At 42.4% G+C, this 17,160-nt stretch overlaps 1 protein-coding gene across 1 annotated transcript in view; it reads left to right on the top strand.

Moving 5' to 3' along the window:
* Positions 1-8,983: 8,983 nt before the first annotated feature.
* samd11 (sterile alpha motif domain containing 11) overlaps positions 8,984-17,160 on the top strand; it is a 48,794-nt gene continuing 40,617 nt past the window's right edge. The window contains exons 1-2 of the mRNA XM_085344510.1: positions 8,984-9,828; positions 10,960-11,051. Of these exons, the coding sequence (XP_085200636.1) occupies positions 9,129-9,828; positions 10,960-11,051 (792 nt within the window). The 5' untranslated portion in view covers positions 8,984-9,128. The remainder of the gene's footprint in view (positions 9,829-10,959; positions 11,052-17,160) is intronic.

Genomic DNA, 17,160 nt, shown 5'->3' on the forward strand with positions numbered 1-17,160 from the left:
ACAAACAAACTGATATACTCGCTCGATCGTAATCTCCATCTTGCTGTGTGTCCTTATGCAAGGGCTGTTTACCATTGTTACTCATTTTATTATATCACAGCTGTACAGTGTTAAAAATGTGTTGAAATATAGAGTAGAAATTTTAACACCAATGTGTTGTTGCTGTTTTGTGTTAATTTGGATAACCCAAAAGCCTTGTGTGCATTATTAATGAAATACCAAAGTGAGCTCTTGCTAACCTGTGCGCGGTGTACTCTGAGGATTATGATGGAAGAATCATCAACTCTGTTTCATTAGTTCTGTTCCAGAAATCTGATTCATCCACAATGAGACAGGTTTATTATAAGTGCACCTTTTCCCTCTCCTTTAGCCTTTAGCTTGCTCTTTAGCTGAGCAGCAGCAGCTCAAACCCTCCATTTGCATCTGCCCTGGAAGTGTCCCGGCACAGTGTTGGGCTGTAGGTCATCTGTGAAAGTGTCCTATGTCCGGTGTGTGATTCCAACACACATTTAATAGAGTTGGGTAGGTTAGGTTTGTACGCACTGTGTTGTTTCAGTAGGTGTATATCTGCCATGATCAGGACCCAAGAAGCGTGATGGATTGTTGGTGAACCGGAGACAAGGAATTGTAAGCAGGATCAACGCGGAATGGATTGCCGGAGCTCTAAATTGACAGGGAGACAGAGCGTGGGTGGGTTTCTGGGTCGGCAGGTGAGTTTCCAGAGAAGCGAATGGGTGTAGAGGGGAAATGCAGGCTGAGTGCAGGTAAGCAGCTCCTCTGGTTGCTGAGGTGGTGCCAAAAGGAAGCAGAATTGTTGGAGCTATCACCAGACTGCAGGTCAGTGGGCTCCCAAATAGACAGGGTTCGGACGAGGTTTCCAGGTAGGTTACTATGGAGAGCACTGAGATATAAGGTAAGTACACTAGTCTTTATTTGAAAACAGGTTTAACACAAAGGCGGTCTAAGTGTCACCATGTTGATGGGGACAGTGCTGAGGAACTGCCGACTGATGACTTCATTACAAACAGGTGCGGGAGGAATGGCTCACAGCAAGAGGTTCAACCCCAGGACAGAAACCACCAACAGCCACAGTAGAACAATGAATATAGGAAGGAGGAAAAAAGGCAGAAAAACAAAACCTTATAACAATATTGTAACATCTACAGACGGGTAGATTAATTAAAACAGTAGCCGTTGTGTCACACGACTCAAATGAAACTGCTTCTATGAAGACTCTGATTAAAATACAGTTTTTTTCTCCTTTTAAAATGGAGCTTGTTGAGAAGAATGTGTAGGTCTACGGAGCAGAGGTGATGAGCTGTGTGACAGTAGAGTGAAGTACCAAAGAAATCTTAGTCTTCATATTCTCTATCCTAGCCCATGCCAAAACAGTCACAGCCTGTTATCTAATACAGGTCTGACATCCCTGGATACTGAAAGTCTTAATATTTCTCCATGTTTTGCTTAAAAGAGCCAAGACCAGCTGTGTGATCACAGTTATGCTAATACAGATTGTTTGGTTCTTCAAAGCCGCAGAAGAACCAAACTAAATTCACTAATCTGGAAATTTGTACTCCGACTAGCGTCACCAGCTAGTCGGATACTAGTAATGATGACCATCAAGTATGTGATGAGAGGAAGGATGAATTGTAAGATGCAAAGTATTCACTGTAACAAGAGCTTCTGCTTGAATGTTAGTGGGAATTTACCGAGATGACAAACGCATAAAAAAAATAACTGTACAGAAAGCAACTGAGAAATGTACTCATTTTAGTTTAGTTATTAACTTGTGTTTCCATCCACTGCCTTGATTATATCAGTTATGTTATTATCATTTAATTATTCACATTTTGACTATCAAAGAAGCTGAGGACAAAAAAAGAATAAATACAAAAAGTATTTTTCAAATACGGATGAAGACTTTTTCTTTCTACTAAGGTGAAACTTCGCAGGTCGCAGAACATTTTAATGTTAGCTGTCATGTTAAAGCAATTATACAAAAGGCACAATTTGGGGGGGGAACAAAACTTGAACCCAGCAAATGAGCCAAAATACTAATTCCCTTGTTTTTCTTCAGAACAACTCATAAGATGTGGCAACAGCTTCTATTCAGGTAGCGTAAGCTCACTGAACCTGCTGTTTGCATCATATCACGGGCCTTGCTTTATAACATCTTTATTTAGCTCGCAACTGTTTAGGGGTGATGACGGGAATTCCCTTGTTTGACTCATATGTAAATGATCTCCTCCTGATTGAAGTGATGCATCTCTAAGACTAATGAGTCAGTGTACGCTAAAGGATCCTGATTATAATACCATATTCTCTATACTTAAAATGCTGGTGTTATTATCAGTGCACTACTCACAGCTGGTTCCTCTTGCAGGAAGGGGCAGAGCATCGTGGTTGGGTGATGGCCTATGAGTCAGACGTTTAGTCTTGTTTACGTTGAATAAACCTCCTTGTGGCTGTGACAACTGGTCCAACAGTTGCTTCTAATAATTGAAAAATCCGTGGTCCCCAATTTTTCACTACTTTGATCCATCTAAAACAAAAATGTATACAAAAATGGGGTGTAGCGCTACATCACATGTTTAGGTTAGGCCTATCCAATTGGTTGATGGCACCAACTGGAAATCTGAACTAAGTGACTCCAATCCATGTGGTCTTTGTGCTCTTGCATGATGTTACAGGCTACAGTTAAATGACTATTAATACTAATTTAGTTGGGCAGCATAATAGTGTGGTGGTTAACACAGCAAGAAGGTCCTGAGTTTGATTCCAGTTGGGCCCTTTTTGTGTGGAGTTTGTCAGATATCTGCACTTTAGGTTGATTGGTGATTTTAAACCATGTATTAGGGTACACTGACTCATGCCAGCGTGAATGTTTTTTGTCACTGTGTTAGCCGTGCCATAGACTGGCAACCTGTCTAGGGTGTAGCCAACCTCTTGCACTGGGTCAACAGGGATGGGTTCCACCCCAAACCTGAATTGGATAAACAGGAGACGATGGATTGATATATGTATCAAGAGAACCCCCGTAAACTACAGAATGAAATAGCTAAGGCTTAACACCACAACTTTGGTCAGTTATCTGTCTGCAAAGGTATTAATTTCACCTTAGTGTTTTTAGCTGCTGACTAACAGCTTGTGTATTGTTGATGCTGTGGTTTCGACAAAAACTAGCAAAAGTAAAGTAGAAACATTTTTAAAATGATGTTCTGAAATTTCTTCAGTCCTTTCCACACGTACACTGGTGTTTTAGAAAACGTAGGTTTATCTATGTGTTTTGGCCTTTCGTACATACTTGCATGCCATTTTGGGTCACTGAAAACTGAGCTTTTGGAAACTTGACTTTAAGAAATTCCTTTTCTCTGTTTACATGTGAGCAAGGAAAACAAAGATTTTTTTATTGCAACATCAAAAGTAGGCATCTTTATCATCTTTTATGATGCAAGACTGTGATTCTTGTTATTGTTTGCACGAGGCTTGTGACTGGGACAACATTTCTGTAGAGTTAGGGTCATATTGCCACCTGGTACTTGAGTATGCTCTTGGCAGTGCTGGATGTTATTTTTTTTAGTGTTTGTGTATTGATATTGTTCAAAACACTGCTCATCTAGATGGGATAATTATTACTGTTATTATTATTATTTTTTTTAGGATTTTAGGAACCTATTAAAGTAAACAAATGGTTGTGCGTGGGTGGTGCATAGCTTTGCAGGAGTCTACACGATGTAGCTTTCCACTGTCACTCTGTAAAAAGTCGTGGGGTCAACAACTGGCCGTGAGGTCCTCTTGATTTTTCTGTTGGTCCTGCAGTCAGCTGTGTATAAAACCAAAGTTGTATAACATAAGAGCCGAAGTGAAACCAAATGAAAGGTGTCCACTGGGGCACTTTTTGAGCTGCTTGTGTTATTTTTAAAATCTTTGGTCTGTACTTGGTAAATTGCACTATTTCTCTTTCCTGCTCAGGCACAATTTTTAACAAATCAGCATTTAACCTAGAAAACCATATCAGTCTGATTGGGCTTTGCTGTTGGCATAGACGCTATAAAAGATGGGCGTAGCTGCTGTTTTTGAAGTCCCGTTTTGAAACCTTGAGATGAGCTTTTCTGGTTGCCCAAAAAAAAAATGGATGTGGTAGAGATGGGTGGGTCTCTGTGTAAAGTTACACGCTTATTAGCAACAGTTTGTCAATCGCAAGGCGTTAGCTAATGATTATATGGTTTCATGATCACAGATTATCCTTAATTTAGAGTTGTTTTTTTATTCGCTATGACTCAAAATGACTGACTGAGCTCAAACTCAACATGAAAGTGTCGAGAGGTCAACGCAGGAAGCTGTTTTCCAGTAAACTTCTAATGGACAGGAAGTGTGTTTGAAACCACAGCTGTTGCTCTCTGGTGGTTTTCAGATGAAATGCAAGTTGAGCACACTTCAACATGGGCTTAATTTTTCCAGCTGGGAAGCTACCTGAGTGTTTTATACAGTCTGTGGCTGGTTTTCTTTTTTAGAGGACTGCACAAATGCGTGTCTGTAGGTTGCATGTCCATAATCCTTAACAGTACAGTTGCAATGCAATCGCACGCAAAGGCGTTATCATAAAACTAATGGGATAACATTGGAAGTTTGGGGTATAGGCACTAAAATATGCTCATTTTTAATCAAGGACATTTTTGAAATTGTGAACCTAAGTTCACCAGTTACAGTTAGCAAACAAGGCAGAACATTAGTGAACTTGTGGGTTAAATTCAGGCTAACTGGGTCATTTCCATGTCAAGCAAAACTTAAAATAGTTTAATCTTCCTGTAACTTCCTCTGACTTGTTTATCGTCTCCTATTTTGCCATAGTGGATTTGGACAGGGCGTACTTTGATGCTTTCAGAAGGAACTTTAAATAGTTAATTACTCTCGCCGTGTCTCCGGCGGTGTCTGGATGTGAATGCGGGGGGAGAGACGGAGACGCTTCTGTCTTCTTCCTCTCCTTGTTTTTTCCAGTAGGGGCAGGCCTATATATTTTGCAGCTCATGTCTGAAAGGCTGGCTCCAAGCGCTAGGGGTGGGCTCTCGCTCTCTGATGGTTTTCCAGTGAGTATTTGTCAGGTCAGACTGTGCACCGCCCGGCGGTCTCCGCTCCTCTCCCCGGGTTATTTATTACCACTCTCCCCCGCCGGCAGCGCTGCGGCTCCGGGCCGCTGCCAACAACGGCGCAGAGGCGGAGGCCGCTCTAGGGGGGTTCCCGCCGGACGACAGGGAGAGAGAATGGCTGTAAAACACACTTTGAAGACTGACAAAAGTTGTGCTTCATTAGCCCACACGGCCAAATAAGCCGACCCCAACAGTTTGTGTAAACATCCTTTATGGTTTACAGGGGAGGACTGATCTCTGCGTTTTTGAAGTTTTGTAGACAGCTGTAGACGCTTATCCTCTGCGTAATGTAGCGCTCATAGACAGAATTTCCAGAAAGCAACAGTGTAATTTAGCAATATGAATGTTTAATTTATCATTTAAAAATATTACAGTGATGAAATGTCAAAAGAAAATACACAAACAGTGCAGTGAAGCGGTGTCTGTATTAAGTTTAGTGACCAACCTGAAGAGAAAAATTCAGTAGTGTTAAAGTCTCTCTTGTTCCTTAGTGGGCTATTGGTTTGCTTTCTATGTATATTTTGGGGTTGTTAAATCAGTCGGTATCTCATTTCTAATCTAAGGGTTTGTACTGCAGGCTCACCAGTTTATTCACATGTGAACAGGTGTTTAGCATGAGACTGAGAAACTCTAAGCTGAGGTGATGCTAATATCTCCACCAGTGTTTTGCTGTGCGAGTGCAAGGCTTGACTCATGGTCGCTTGACTAGAGTACGTCATAGCTGAAAGATGCACAAGTGTGCGTCTGTGTAGGCTGCTCAGAGACATCTCAGGAAACACAGAAAGTCACAGAGTGAAGAAGTAGTTGGCAACAAAAAGTTAATTATATCAAAAGAACTAATGTTTATATCATCTTTGTGGGAGGTACTTTTTTGTAGAATCTACAACACATTTTATTAAAGCTCCTACACAAGCAAAGCTGCCTGACTTTATGCCCTGTGGGTTATTTCTACTCTAAATTGGTTTCAAATGTAACAGAATTAACTTCTTTTTTTTTTCTTTTTAGCTCAAAAGCAACACAAGCAGAGGTAACGCTCTGTTAACTAAAATAAGATACCATTTTACTGTAATATAGCCATTATACATTGATGCTGGGATTTTCTGTTTCACTGTAAATTTATGAGGTGTATGAGCAGGTGTGGGTTTTTCTTTGGTATTTTCTTTTCTATTGTACACGAGACTCTTCCACACTGCAAACTGCAAAAAGGAAGTAAAAAGGTTAAAGGAGGTAGAAAGGTTGAGCAAGGTTTCCCCATCAAATCAAGAGGTTGTTTTTTTTTTTTTTTTTTTGCATTTTTTTTTATGTAAGACGCACAGGTTGCTGATGGAAAGTTTTACTCATTTAACACCAAACCAATTTTTTGAAGATGTGAAAGTTGAGGTGTCGTCACTAAAGTTTGGGGAACCCCTTGAATGAGTCACATTCAAGGATGGGCAGTGGGTGTAAGTAATGGGTGTCCCCTTTATGACTAGTTTCATCAGGGCTCTCCCGACGGTGCAGCCTCTAGCACCAACGCACTTATCAACAAGGTTTCCATCGAGACATTTTGCTGCGGTGAGGCCCGCTTTGATAAAGTATCAGAGCTTCTAATCTGAAATGCAGTGTTCCACTTCCTAGAAACGACTTTTTAAACATATGCCATAAATGTCAGCAGTTCATAATTAATGTCAGTGCTGCTTTTCGGCGAGCTCACCATCACGTGGAAAGATATGTCGAAAAATGTTTGATTGGATTTTTTTTTCTTTCTGTTTCAGGCGAGGCTTTTCAGAGAAGTGATCTCAGGTCACTTTTTTCTTCCTTAGCTGTGAATGTAACATCTGTTTTGGTCTCTTCCTAATCCACAAACCCACTAATTCCATTACTTTTCCCTTCAGACATCACAGCTTCTCATATCCAAAGGGAAAAATGTCAATCTACAGCCTGTCATCATCTTCAGTGAGGTAGCTGGCATCTGTTTTTATACATGTCTGCTGTGTGTTTGCCTGCTTGGTCGTGGCTGGAGGCTTTTATACCAGTTTTGGCCCGGGCTGTGGACTCCGGCCTTCCCGTGCAGCGCTTCCGCCTGCGGTGTGGCGTGCCTCTTTCCTGTGTGTGTCAGAGGCAGTTTGGCCTGATTTATAAGCTCTTGACACACAGCGCTTTAGACCCCACCTCTGCTGCTGGAATGGCTATTCCATGTGTTGGTGGTGGTGGATCCACCTGGGTGGTTCTTCACTGATGGGGGTCAGATGTGGTCTTGCTCATAAGCTCCAGGAGCTCAGGGGAGCCTACCCTGCAGACAGCGTGGAGAGAAAGTGCTTTCAGAACGTATGGTTCCAGGTTTTGGGTTATACTCCAGTTAAAGAAACAAAAGTCTGCAGCAGTGGTTACATATAAGACCAACCTTTTTAAATTTGCTATATGATGATTGAGTTTAGTTCAATTTTAACACTTTTACTCAAACAAACTGCCGTTACTTATGACTGTATTGAGGACAAAATAGTCTTAGACCACAAAAATATATTTTTAGTCCATAATTTGACCTTTATTGCATGTCACACCAGTGTCTGTCTTTGTATTTCCTGTCTACATCAAAAAAGAAGCTATATAAAGGACAAAACACAAAAATAAGTTTTCCATTAACTTAGTTATTAAGCACACGTCTAACAGCTCACTATTTTGCTGTTTTTGTAATACCTGAAAATGATATCAATCTTGTTTTGCTTTGTTTTTTTATTATAATAAATAGAAGCACAAGGTTAACACCTTCTGTACTTGGTTAACACCAAAAATAGAACATGTAGAGAGCTTAACAGGTGAAAATGTGTTCAGCGCTGAAAGTGGCGGCTCGCATAAAGACACTGCAGCAGGTGTGGCGGGAGAGGGCAGAACGGGGTCATAGTAGGTGAAGTATAACAAATAAGATGGTTGAATTTAGACACCAAAACTGAACACAGCAGTGGCCATGTGTGGATCTGGTGGTCTCTGACGTCCATCCAGCAGTCCATTTCTTTTGTATAGGCTAGGTTAATAGTAAAGGACTACTTTAGAGCTGTGAAATTATATGATGATGAAGTGATTACAAGTTGAAAATGTGAGTAAAACTGGCCTTTTTTGTTGTTGTTGGCTAAAAACAATGGCCAAAGCAAAATTTGGAGCAGTTCCTCTAATAGTGAAGTTTAAAATGACACGAAAGGCATATTTTTGGGTTGAATTTTGCTTCAGTTATTAAATTGTATGAGTGCGATTTTGTGTCAGTGTTCCACTTAATAATTATATGATTGTGAGCTTTTGGGTAAACAGAAGGAAAGAGCTGAAAGAAGTTTAAGAGTTAGTTAAATAGGTGGAGACAGTTTACTTCCTCGTGGTGGTTCCTCCATTTTACGCACTGAAGTGCCGTCCCTCGCGGTACCCCCCTCCCTCTGTGTGGGTCTCGCCTAGCCTCCGCTGTTTAAATGGGCCAAGTTGAGAAGCGGCGGAGAGTGCAAATCTTGTTTGGTCTGGGTCTGTGAACTTCAGCGTGACTTCAGCGACATACACAGGGGTTAAAAACTAACAACTCTTACCAAACTTTAAACCGCACCAACGTTTGCGCAGACACTAAGGATTATTAAGTCTCATATTTTATTATTATTACTAATAATAATATTGGGGCGCGTTTCTGATCAGTGGCACATATAACTGTGGTTTAATTGAAATAAAACACGCACTCTTATCGGCTTCTTATTATTGGCTGTAACATTTGGGCTCGTTACATCTCCCCCAAGTTTCCACAACAGAATCGCTTTTTTTTTTTTTTTTTTTTTTTAAGATTGCACTGGCGATTGGTTTACCTCTACTCGGTGGATATTAAAAAAGAAAAGAAAACTCCCACTTTTAAAATTCTCAAACGCTAAGAAGTGCGAGGTAAAACGTGGCCGCTACTGATTAGAGCAGGTAGGAGAGTGTGAGGGGCTCAGGGCTGCCCAGCATGTCAGGTATTAACAGAGCGAGTGTGATTAAATGTGGGAGGTAGGAGCTGTGAGGCTGGCGGAGAGCGCTGCTGCCGCTGCGAGCTGGAAACTACTGAATGGGAATCTATCCGGCAACTTCATCAGACCGCTGTCTCTCGGCGACACGGGACTGCGTAAAACCAAGCGGCGCGTCTCCAAGTCTGGGTCAGCCCAACTCGCAGACGAAGAGGACGCTCAAGTTGGATCGGGCGAGCAGCAGCTTTTCACTTGTTACCGGCGCTCGGCTCCCACTAACATGCCTGCCATCAAGAAGGAGAGGCTGGATGGAGACGACATGGCATTGACTGCGTTCAACCCCTCTGAATACTTGGCCCCTTTAAATGCCACCGCTATCCCCGTGGTGACCCCGCATCCGCCGCCCTACGACCACATTTTCGCCCATCATCGCGCGTACTTGGGGCTCCACGACTCGGCGCTGCATCACCAGCACCTCCACCATCACACGGACGACTTAATGGTAGAGAGGTTCTCCTCCATCCCCGACTTTCAGCCCTTCTTCGACAACGGGGAGCCTTGCATTGAGGTGGAGTGCGGGGAAAACAAGGCTTTGCTTTATATCAATAAACTGTGTCAAGGCAGTAAGGGACCCTCAATTAAATACAGGGGCGAGTGGCTCACCCCCAACGAGTTCCAGTTTGTCAGTGGACGTGAGACTGCCAAAGATTGGAAACGGAGTATCAGACACAAAGGTAAGAGCTGTATCTTCACTTTTCTGAAGGTTCACGGGCAAAGGAGGACACGACACTGTGAATTAGGAGCTTTATAGACGCCGCATAGTGTGGCTACTAACTTGAATCCTGTGGTTCGGTACTGAGTTTTGGAGTGAAAGGGTTACAGCAGTCGGTGCGTAAGGAGACAGATGAGAAAGGGCGCATATCCTCCACATACCCTCCGAGCCTTTGACACAGAGTTTGGGCTGCTCTCACACACACCGAGCCGGGGCTGCACTAGGAGTTGGCTGCACTGGACCGAGGTGAAAAGTTAGACGTAGTTTACTGAAATACGTGACAGTTCAGATATATTGTTTTCTTCCACATTATGAGATAAATCATTCCGCTAGGTACAGCTGCACTTGTGCATGGGTGTTCACGTTTACGCATTGCATGTTAGATTTGAGGAGACTTTATGAGCCGATATTTTGCGTCAATTTAGCATCACAGTTCGTTTAATGCGACTTATTTGTATCCAGTGTTTCTCATTAAAGCTGTTGACTCATTTTGAATGTTTTTGTTTTCATTAAAAAAACCCAAGAAGAACAAAATAGCAACAAAACAAAAAAAAGCAAGAAACCGTTGCCAGTGATTTTTTTTAGCTTGGCATTTACAGCAAAGTATTCTTATGCAGTAACTAGGCTTGGTGCGCGCCCTTTCGCCTCACACTCAGGCGCATGCAGGGCTACTCAGGCAAAACTGACACGCATTAAGAAGTGTGTGGGTGGGGGTGTGGGGGGGGGTCGCCCACAGGTCAAAACTGATAGTCTTATAGTTTAATATAGCGATTCCTATAGACAGATGTCAGTAAGCTCCTGGCTGGCTCGCAGCCCTGAACAGTGGCTACAGCTGGACACAGTGATAAAATTAAACAGAGAATAGGCAAATCTTTACAGGTACCGACTCTTTCAGGTCTGTGTTGTGTTAATTATCTGGTTATTATTATTTATTTTTGTTATTTAACATTATTTGTTTTTAAAATTCTGAGGTGAAGAGCTGAAGACAGATGCCATGTTAGTGGGGAGCTTCTCCCATGCTACAGGAGATGAGTTTAGTTGATGGAGGATATGATAGGTGTTCTCTGAAAGTGTCTCTCTTGTTTGTTTCCAGGAAAAAGTCTCAAGACTCTTATGTCCAAAGGAATCTTACAGGTGCATCCACCCATCTGCGATTGCCCTGGTTGTCGAATTTCATCCCCAGTGGTAAGAATATTTCTTTTTTATATATATATATATATATGTATATATATGTATACTGGTGGCTGCTGTGGCTTTCTGTATGTTTTATGTTGGGTATGGGAACACTACTTGCTGAGGTATAGCTTATTTGTCTTAAAGGTAACTTCTTTTTTTTTAGTGTGTAGGGTTACTGTAGTGGTGAAGAATTATCTCATTGGTGGTGAAGGTTATAACTGGTCAAAGAGCACAGTCGTGGTATAAAAAACATTTGTGTCAAAGGTTTTGTCATTTTCTTTTGCAGATAGGCAATATAATTGTTTGTTTTTCTGCTCAGTTAAATCAAAGAGGACAGTTTGCTCTTTCTCGGCTGGCACATCAGTTTATTTCTGTATTTCTTAAATCGCAAAATCTTATTTAAGGGCTTTGGAGTCTGTACTCCTTTTTGTTTATTATATATTTTTTCCTCTTAGCCTATAGTTGAGTTTGGCGTGGGTCAGAGCTGGAAAAGACATACCAGCATTTATTGGTATTTTTGTTGTCAGCTTTTATTCTACCAGTGGGGGTAGTCTGTAAGAGTATATTGTGAAGCAGTCTTTGTAACCTTGATGGAAGAGACCCTACAGGCACACATGTCAGCTTTGATGGTAATCTTCCTCAGCATGAATATCAAATCCACTTTCAGCCTTTCACAGATGTGGCGTATCAAACAGCCTTTTATTCGGAGGCATTGAGCTGTCCAGGTCTAATGCCTGACGTTGGGTATCAGTGGTCAGGTTCTTCTGTCTCGCCGAGTCAGTTTCCTCACCTGGCTGTTGAACTTTTGTTTGCCTAGTGCCTCCCTCAGGGCTCGGCCAAGGGCACGGTGCCAAACCTTGAGGCCTTGCAGGTGTGTCACGATTATAGCATCACCGCTCTGTGTGTGTGTGTGTGTGTGTGTGTGTGTGTGTGTGTGTGTGTCAGCTTTGAGCAAGCACACTGCGGGCTCGCTGCCGCCAAATCTGTTCACACAGGTGCAGAGGGTTTTGAGCGTGAGTGTGTGTCTTTGCGTGTGTGTCTGTGTTTTCTTTCTTTCTTTCTTTTTTTTTTTTTTATCACCGCGGAGCGCATCTGTTGTCGCTCCCAAGCTCTAATCTTGAGGGAAGGGTGTAAGAGGCTTAGCGAGCTACTGAGCGTGGCTACTGCTGATTATTGTGTGCGAGGCACGCAAGGCAAAGGCGGGTTTGATAAGCCGGAGGTGTTTGAGTGATACAGGTAAACTGGTGACATTTTTTACAGCCAAGAATGAAGACCTGCACCCTGACACATTGAGTTCAGCCAAAACAAATTACCTGAGGGAGGTTGGGGGCAGGAAAAATACACGTCTTATTTTTTAACGAAGGATTTGAAAATGTGAGCGTTTGCTTGCGCTGAGGCTCATTACTGATATCATTGGCTCTTGGCTTGCTATGGCTTGTACAGTTCCACTTCAATTACAGCTGTGACGGAGAAAACTTTGTTATTGACGTAAGCAGAGATATGAGAGCCTTAAGGTTGTTGTTGTAGCCTTTTCTGCCTCTTTCCCCTTTCCTTGGGTTGGTGGTGAAGCCTAAAGTCAAACCCACCAAGTGAATACCTCTATGACACACGCACAGACACACACACACACACATAGACACACAGGCTGAGTATGTTGGCAGTTCTATGTGGAGCAGTGAGGGTTAGGCGGAGGAGGGAAGGCAGCGGGACTTGTATGGCCTGTACTGGCGTCTCCCTTTCTCCCCACTGACTCCCCTCAGGGCATGGCAGCCAGCACTCCCTCACTGATGAGCTCTCGCTCTCTCGCACTTTTACACACACACACACACACACACACACGCGCGCGCACTATATGCCTGCCTACTGACACAAATTACCTCATGCCGACATTTGTTTTGAAAGTTTGACGGCTGAACTTTGAGTGATCTTGTTTCGCTATAGGCATGAGGCAAGCCATCATAAAAAAGTGCAGCAGCTGGTGGGAAGACGTCTCACCTGCCTGCACAGAAATCAGGGAAGGTAATTTGCTGCGTCTGCCTGGGCACGAGCTGTTTTAATAACACCACGACACAAATTGGTCCGCTACACTGGAAAGTTTATGGATTAAATATGTTCTTAATGTTGGTGTATGAAATTAATTCCTTTACGACTCGCTGTCGAGGTGTCTTACTTTTCCATTATGTAATAACGGCAAGTTGCTTAAAGGATTCCTCTTTATTAGCGTTTGCTTTTGTTACGGTTATTCATTGAGGTTTTCAGATGCTGTTTATTGAGTGTCTATATAATACTTTATCTTAGCTCTGTGTATTTGTCTTTTTGTCTTTGCGTATGTTTGTGTTGATTTGTATTTGTGTTTCTCTTTGCCTGATACCGGCTGACTTGTCAGCTTGCTGTGTGTGCACGTACGAGTGTGTTTGGGTTCGTGTGTGTGTGTGTCTCTTCCCGGGAGAGCTGGGCTTCCTCTGCTCTGTTATTTCAGCGGAACTGGCGGAGGCCGGGAGGAAATTACACTCCCCTCCTCCGGCTCGTAAAGACCTCCTCCAATCAAGGGCTTCTTTTGCAAAGTGGAATTAAACACGCAGCCACGCATATCTGTACAAGCACGTACACACACACTTTTTTCCGTATAACTTCTTTCTCATTATGTTCATAACACCCATTTTCAGTTGGGTAAGAATGGAGAAGATAATTAAATAAAGTGCTCCATGTTGAGTGAAATATAGGAGGACGATGTGTTTGTGTGATGGCTAGACCGTATCGACTGCGTGACGTGTTCTGTGTTTGTGCACACGCACGCATGCATGTTGCTGATGCTACGTTGCTATGGTAACAATGGAATAGGTCATCAGCTCAGAAGTGTGCAGAAACTGCAGTTGTGCCAAGTGCATAACTTTGGTGCACGTCTCTCTCTGTGTCTCTGCGACCAATTAGATATGGAGCCTCCAATATGTGCATCAGTCTTACTGATAGAGACATTAAAACCGTAATGTGGGTATGACATACAGAAATGCAATCCTAGTCATATACACACACACTTAAAACCATTTTTGTGGCTCTTGTTGTCTTTCCATCTATGAATAATTCAGTTAAAATAAACTGTTTAATTTAGCAAATTACCCATTAGCTTCCGTTAGTGTCCTGTTCAGCAGAGATGCCAAAGACTGAGAGCTGAATGTGTCTGGCAGTTTGTGTGAACGAGCTCTGTGCTGCTCTGTGGTGGGTGCGGACACTGTTAAGATGCCCCTAAAATAAGTTGGAACAGCTGTCTGTCAACCAAATGTGGTTTGTGACAGTGAAGACAATGGTGATATTTCTTGAAAAACCCTCCTCCTCGATATCTGTGTGTGTGTGGAGTAAAGTGTTTGTGCTTGCGTTCTGACGTGCGATTTCCTCTGATAATTGTAGGCCTGATCTGCCACAGCAGACCTCTGTAGACACTATTGTGTTGCTATCATACGTCTTTCAGTACACTGAAAAGAACTCATACCTGTATTCAACCAAAGAAAGAACATTCACCAGTTTGTGATGGTCTAATGAGTTTCTGGTTATTAATATTGACTTTAATAATGAATTTGGTTGTTAGCTGTATACTTAATGTAAACGCATAGAATGTGTATGTATTTTTTAATGTTACAGATGTAACAATTCAATTCAATTTTATTTATATTTTCCCCTCTTCTTCCCCCCCATATTTGTCGGGGGAAGGAAAGCCACGGTCGTTACCTGTCTGTAAAGCTCCCCTGTGGCGACCTCAGTCGGCGTACAAACACATAGAAAGAGTTGGAGAGAGAGAGGGCGATGGAAAGGCAGAGAGAGAGCGAGAGAATAAGTGAGGAAGGAGGAAAGAAAGGCGGGTGGGGGGGCGTGAGAGGCACGCTTGCACGCCTGGCTGCACCGGCACTGACCTCCCAGCGCCGAGCCTGCAGCCTCCCCTCCACCTCGCCGCCTCTCGCCCTCTGTGCACCTCAGCCCCTCCTCCACTATTCCCCCAACCCATCCACCCCCTCCCCTTTTGCCTTGTGCCGCTCCACTGGGCTGCAACTGCCCGCTTGGCTCAGCGCGTGGGGGCCGAGTGTGCAGGAGAGCATGTGTGCATGTGTGTAAATATATCTCTGTGTGTGTGTGTCGGGAAGGCGTGGGTCTTGGTCGCATGCCGGTCTGTCCTACAGTGCTTTCTCACTTTTTTTTTTCTTCCTCTTTCTCTCACATGGCCTTGAACAACCAAGTGTTGCCTAAAGACTGCACATAAACCACAGACGCACACTCGCACACACTGCCATCCACAATCAGATCTATTTTTCAAAGTGCATTTGAACTCATAAGGAGTTGGTGCTTTTGTGCATGATCTCATTGGAGATTGATAGTTCTTTTTGCTATTATCACACGTTTTCAGTACGATATGTGTGAAGGAGTGAACACCACGAGGAGCCACTCAAACAATATTTATTTATTTATTATTAACCAAAATATTGACCTTTAAAGAAACCCCATGCTAATACCTCTGTCAGCACAAGCATGTTCTTACCAAAATTATTCCAAAAGCTTGGAAGATGATGTAACAACAAAATCTTTAGTGAACCATCTCTAACACTATACCAGAATATGTTGGAAAATTCAAATCCCATATTTACTCGTGCTCTCCATACTTGCTTTTAGATCATTGCTCTTGTTCTGTCTGCAAGCCCGATGCTGCTGTGTTATGTATATAAGTATGTTTGTTATTTGGTATTATTTGATGTTATTTTGGTGCGATGGAAATCGGGTCTAAAACCATCTACAAATTTCAAATGGAACCTCATCAGTTGCAACTTTTCCTTGATTCTGTGCCTCAGTTAATCCGCGCTCTGAAACCAAACAGTTTTAGCTTCCTTGCGCCTTCCCTTGAAGCTAGCCTTCTTTTGGTTGGCTACTCTTCGTAAACGTCTGAACAGGAGCCGCGTAGGTCTTCACTACTCACGACAAAAAGCTGTGCGCACGAGGTGAAAAGCATCGTTAATGTCCCCACTCTCTGACATCATACAGAGACAAAATTAGAAAGGGGGAAAAAAAATATCTGAAACAGAGCTTGTTGCTACCAGTGATCACTGATGCGTATACTGACATCATTATTTGAAACTTTGTTAGCATCCACAATTGTAGCCGTGTATGGACGGAAAAAATAAAACGAGCACTTTAGACTCTAACCTGAACAGACTGGATAGGAGCTTCATCTACAAATAAAATTTTGAAGTATTGATAGGATTTGCTTTAAAGAATAGGGTAATGGTTAGGCCGACAAACATGCTAAATGTTAGTATAGTTCTCAGGAACATGTAGCTAAGTCTTATCTTTTAACAGAAGAGCAGTAACAAGTTACTGTAACTGTTACTAGTAAAATATATGTATATAAAATAAAAGTGATGAAACTGTGTTGCTTTTGTGCACTTGTGTTGAAGCATAACTATGTTTTACTCCACTTGTGTAAAGCTGTGAGTTTCAGCTGTCATTTAAAAAAAAAATTGTCTGTTAAGTTTCTTAATGTGAAGCTCACACTAGTCATACAATTATAACCCCACGAGGCAAATAGAGATTTTGTCATTGTCCCTGCACAGTAAACTGTGCCTTTGTCTGATTTCTTTCAGTTTTGTTTCTAAACTTGCTGAAAGGTCACGAAGTACGAAATGTTTTTTTCTTCTACAAACGTATGGGGTGTGTCGAAGAACGAAAAAACGCCGAAATAACGTGGGGACGACAGTTAAATATCTTTCATGGAACGAACGTAACGAAAAGTAACAGAGCCTGGCAATGAATGTTTTCCGTGAATTCACCAAAGCAAAAGCAACTCCACCAACTCCGTTTTTTGATGACTTGTGACTCCATTAAGAGATTTTACAGATCAGTAGAAATTCTTACAGACTTTATCCTGACTAGCAAAGAAATCACATAAACTTTATTATTAGGTTAGTGGGGGAAATCAGATTAACTGTGAACCATGTAAACACTTTAATCAAACCATTACCTTAATCTGATTATTCACAGTAGTTAGGTTATGCTGGTCGTGTTTGCACACTGAGCGACCTCAGGTTGACCAAAGCTGACAGATTTGTAGTTAATCACCTTTTTCGAAGGTGCACCTGTG

This window comes from Diplotaxodon limnothrissa, linkage group LG20, assembly GCF_057381915.1.
Source record: "Diplotaxodon limnothrissa isolate DT_005_m linkage group LG20, D_limnothrissa_male_GT1.1, whole genome shotgun sequence".
NCBI lineage: Eukaryota > Metazoa > Chordata > Actinopteri > Cichliformes > Cichlidae > Diplotaxodon > Diplotaxodon limnothrissa.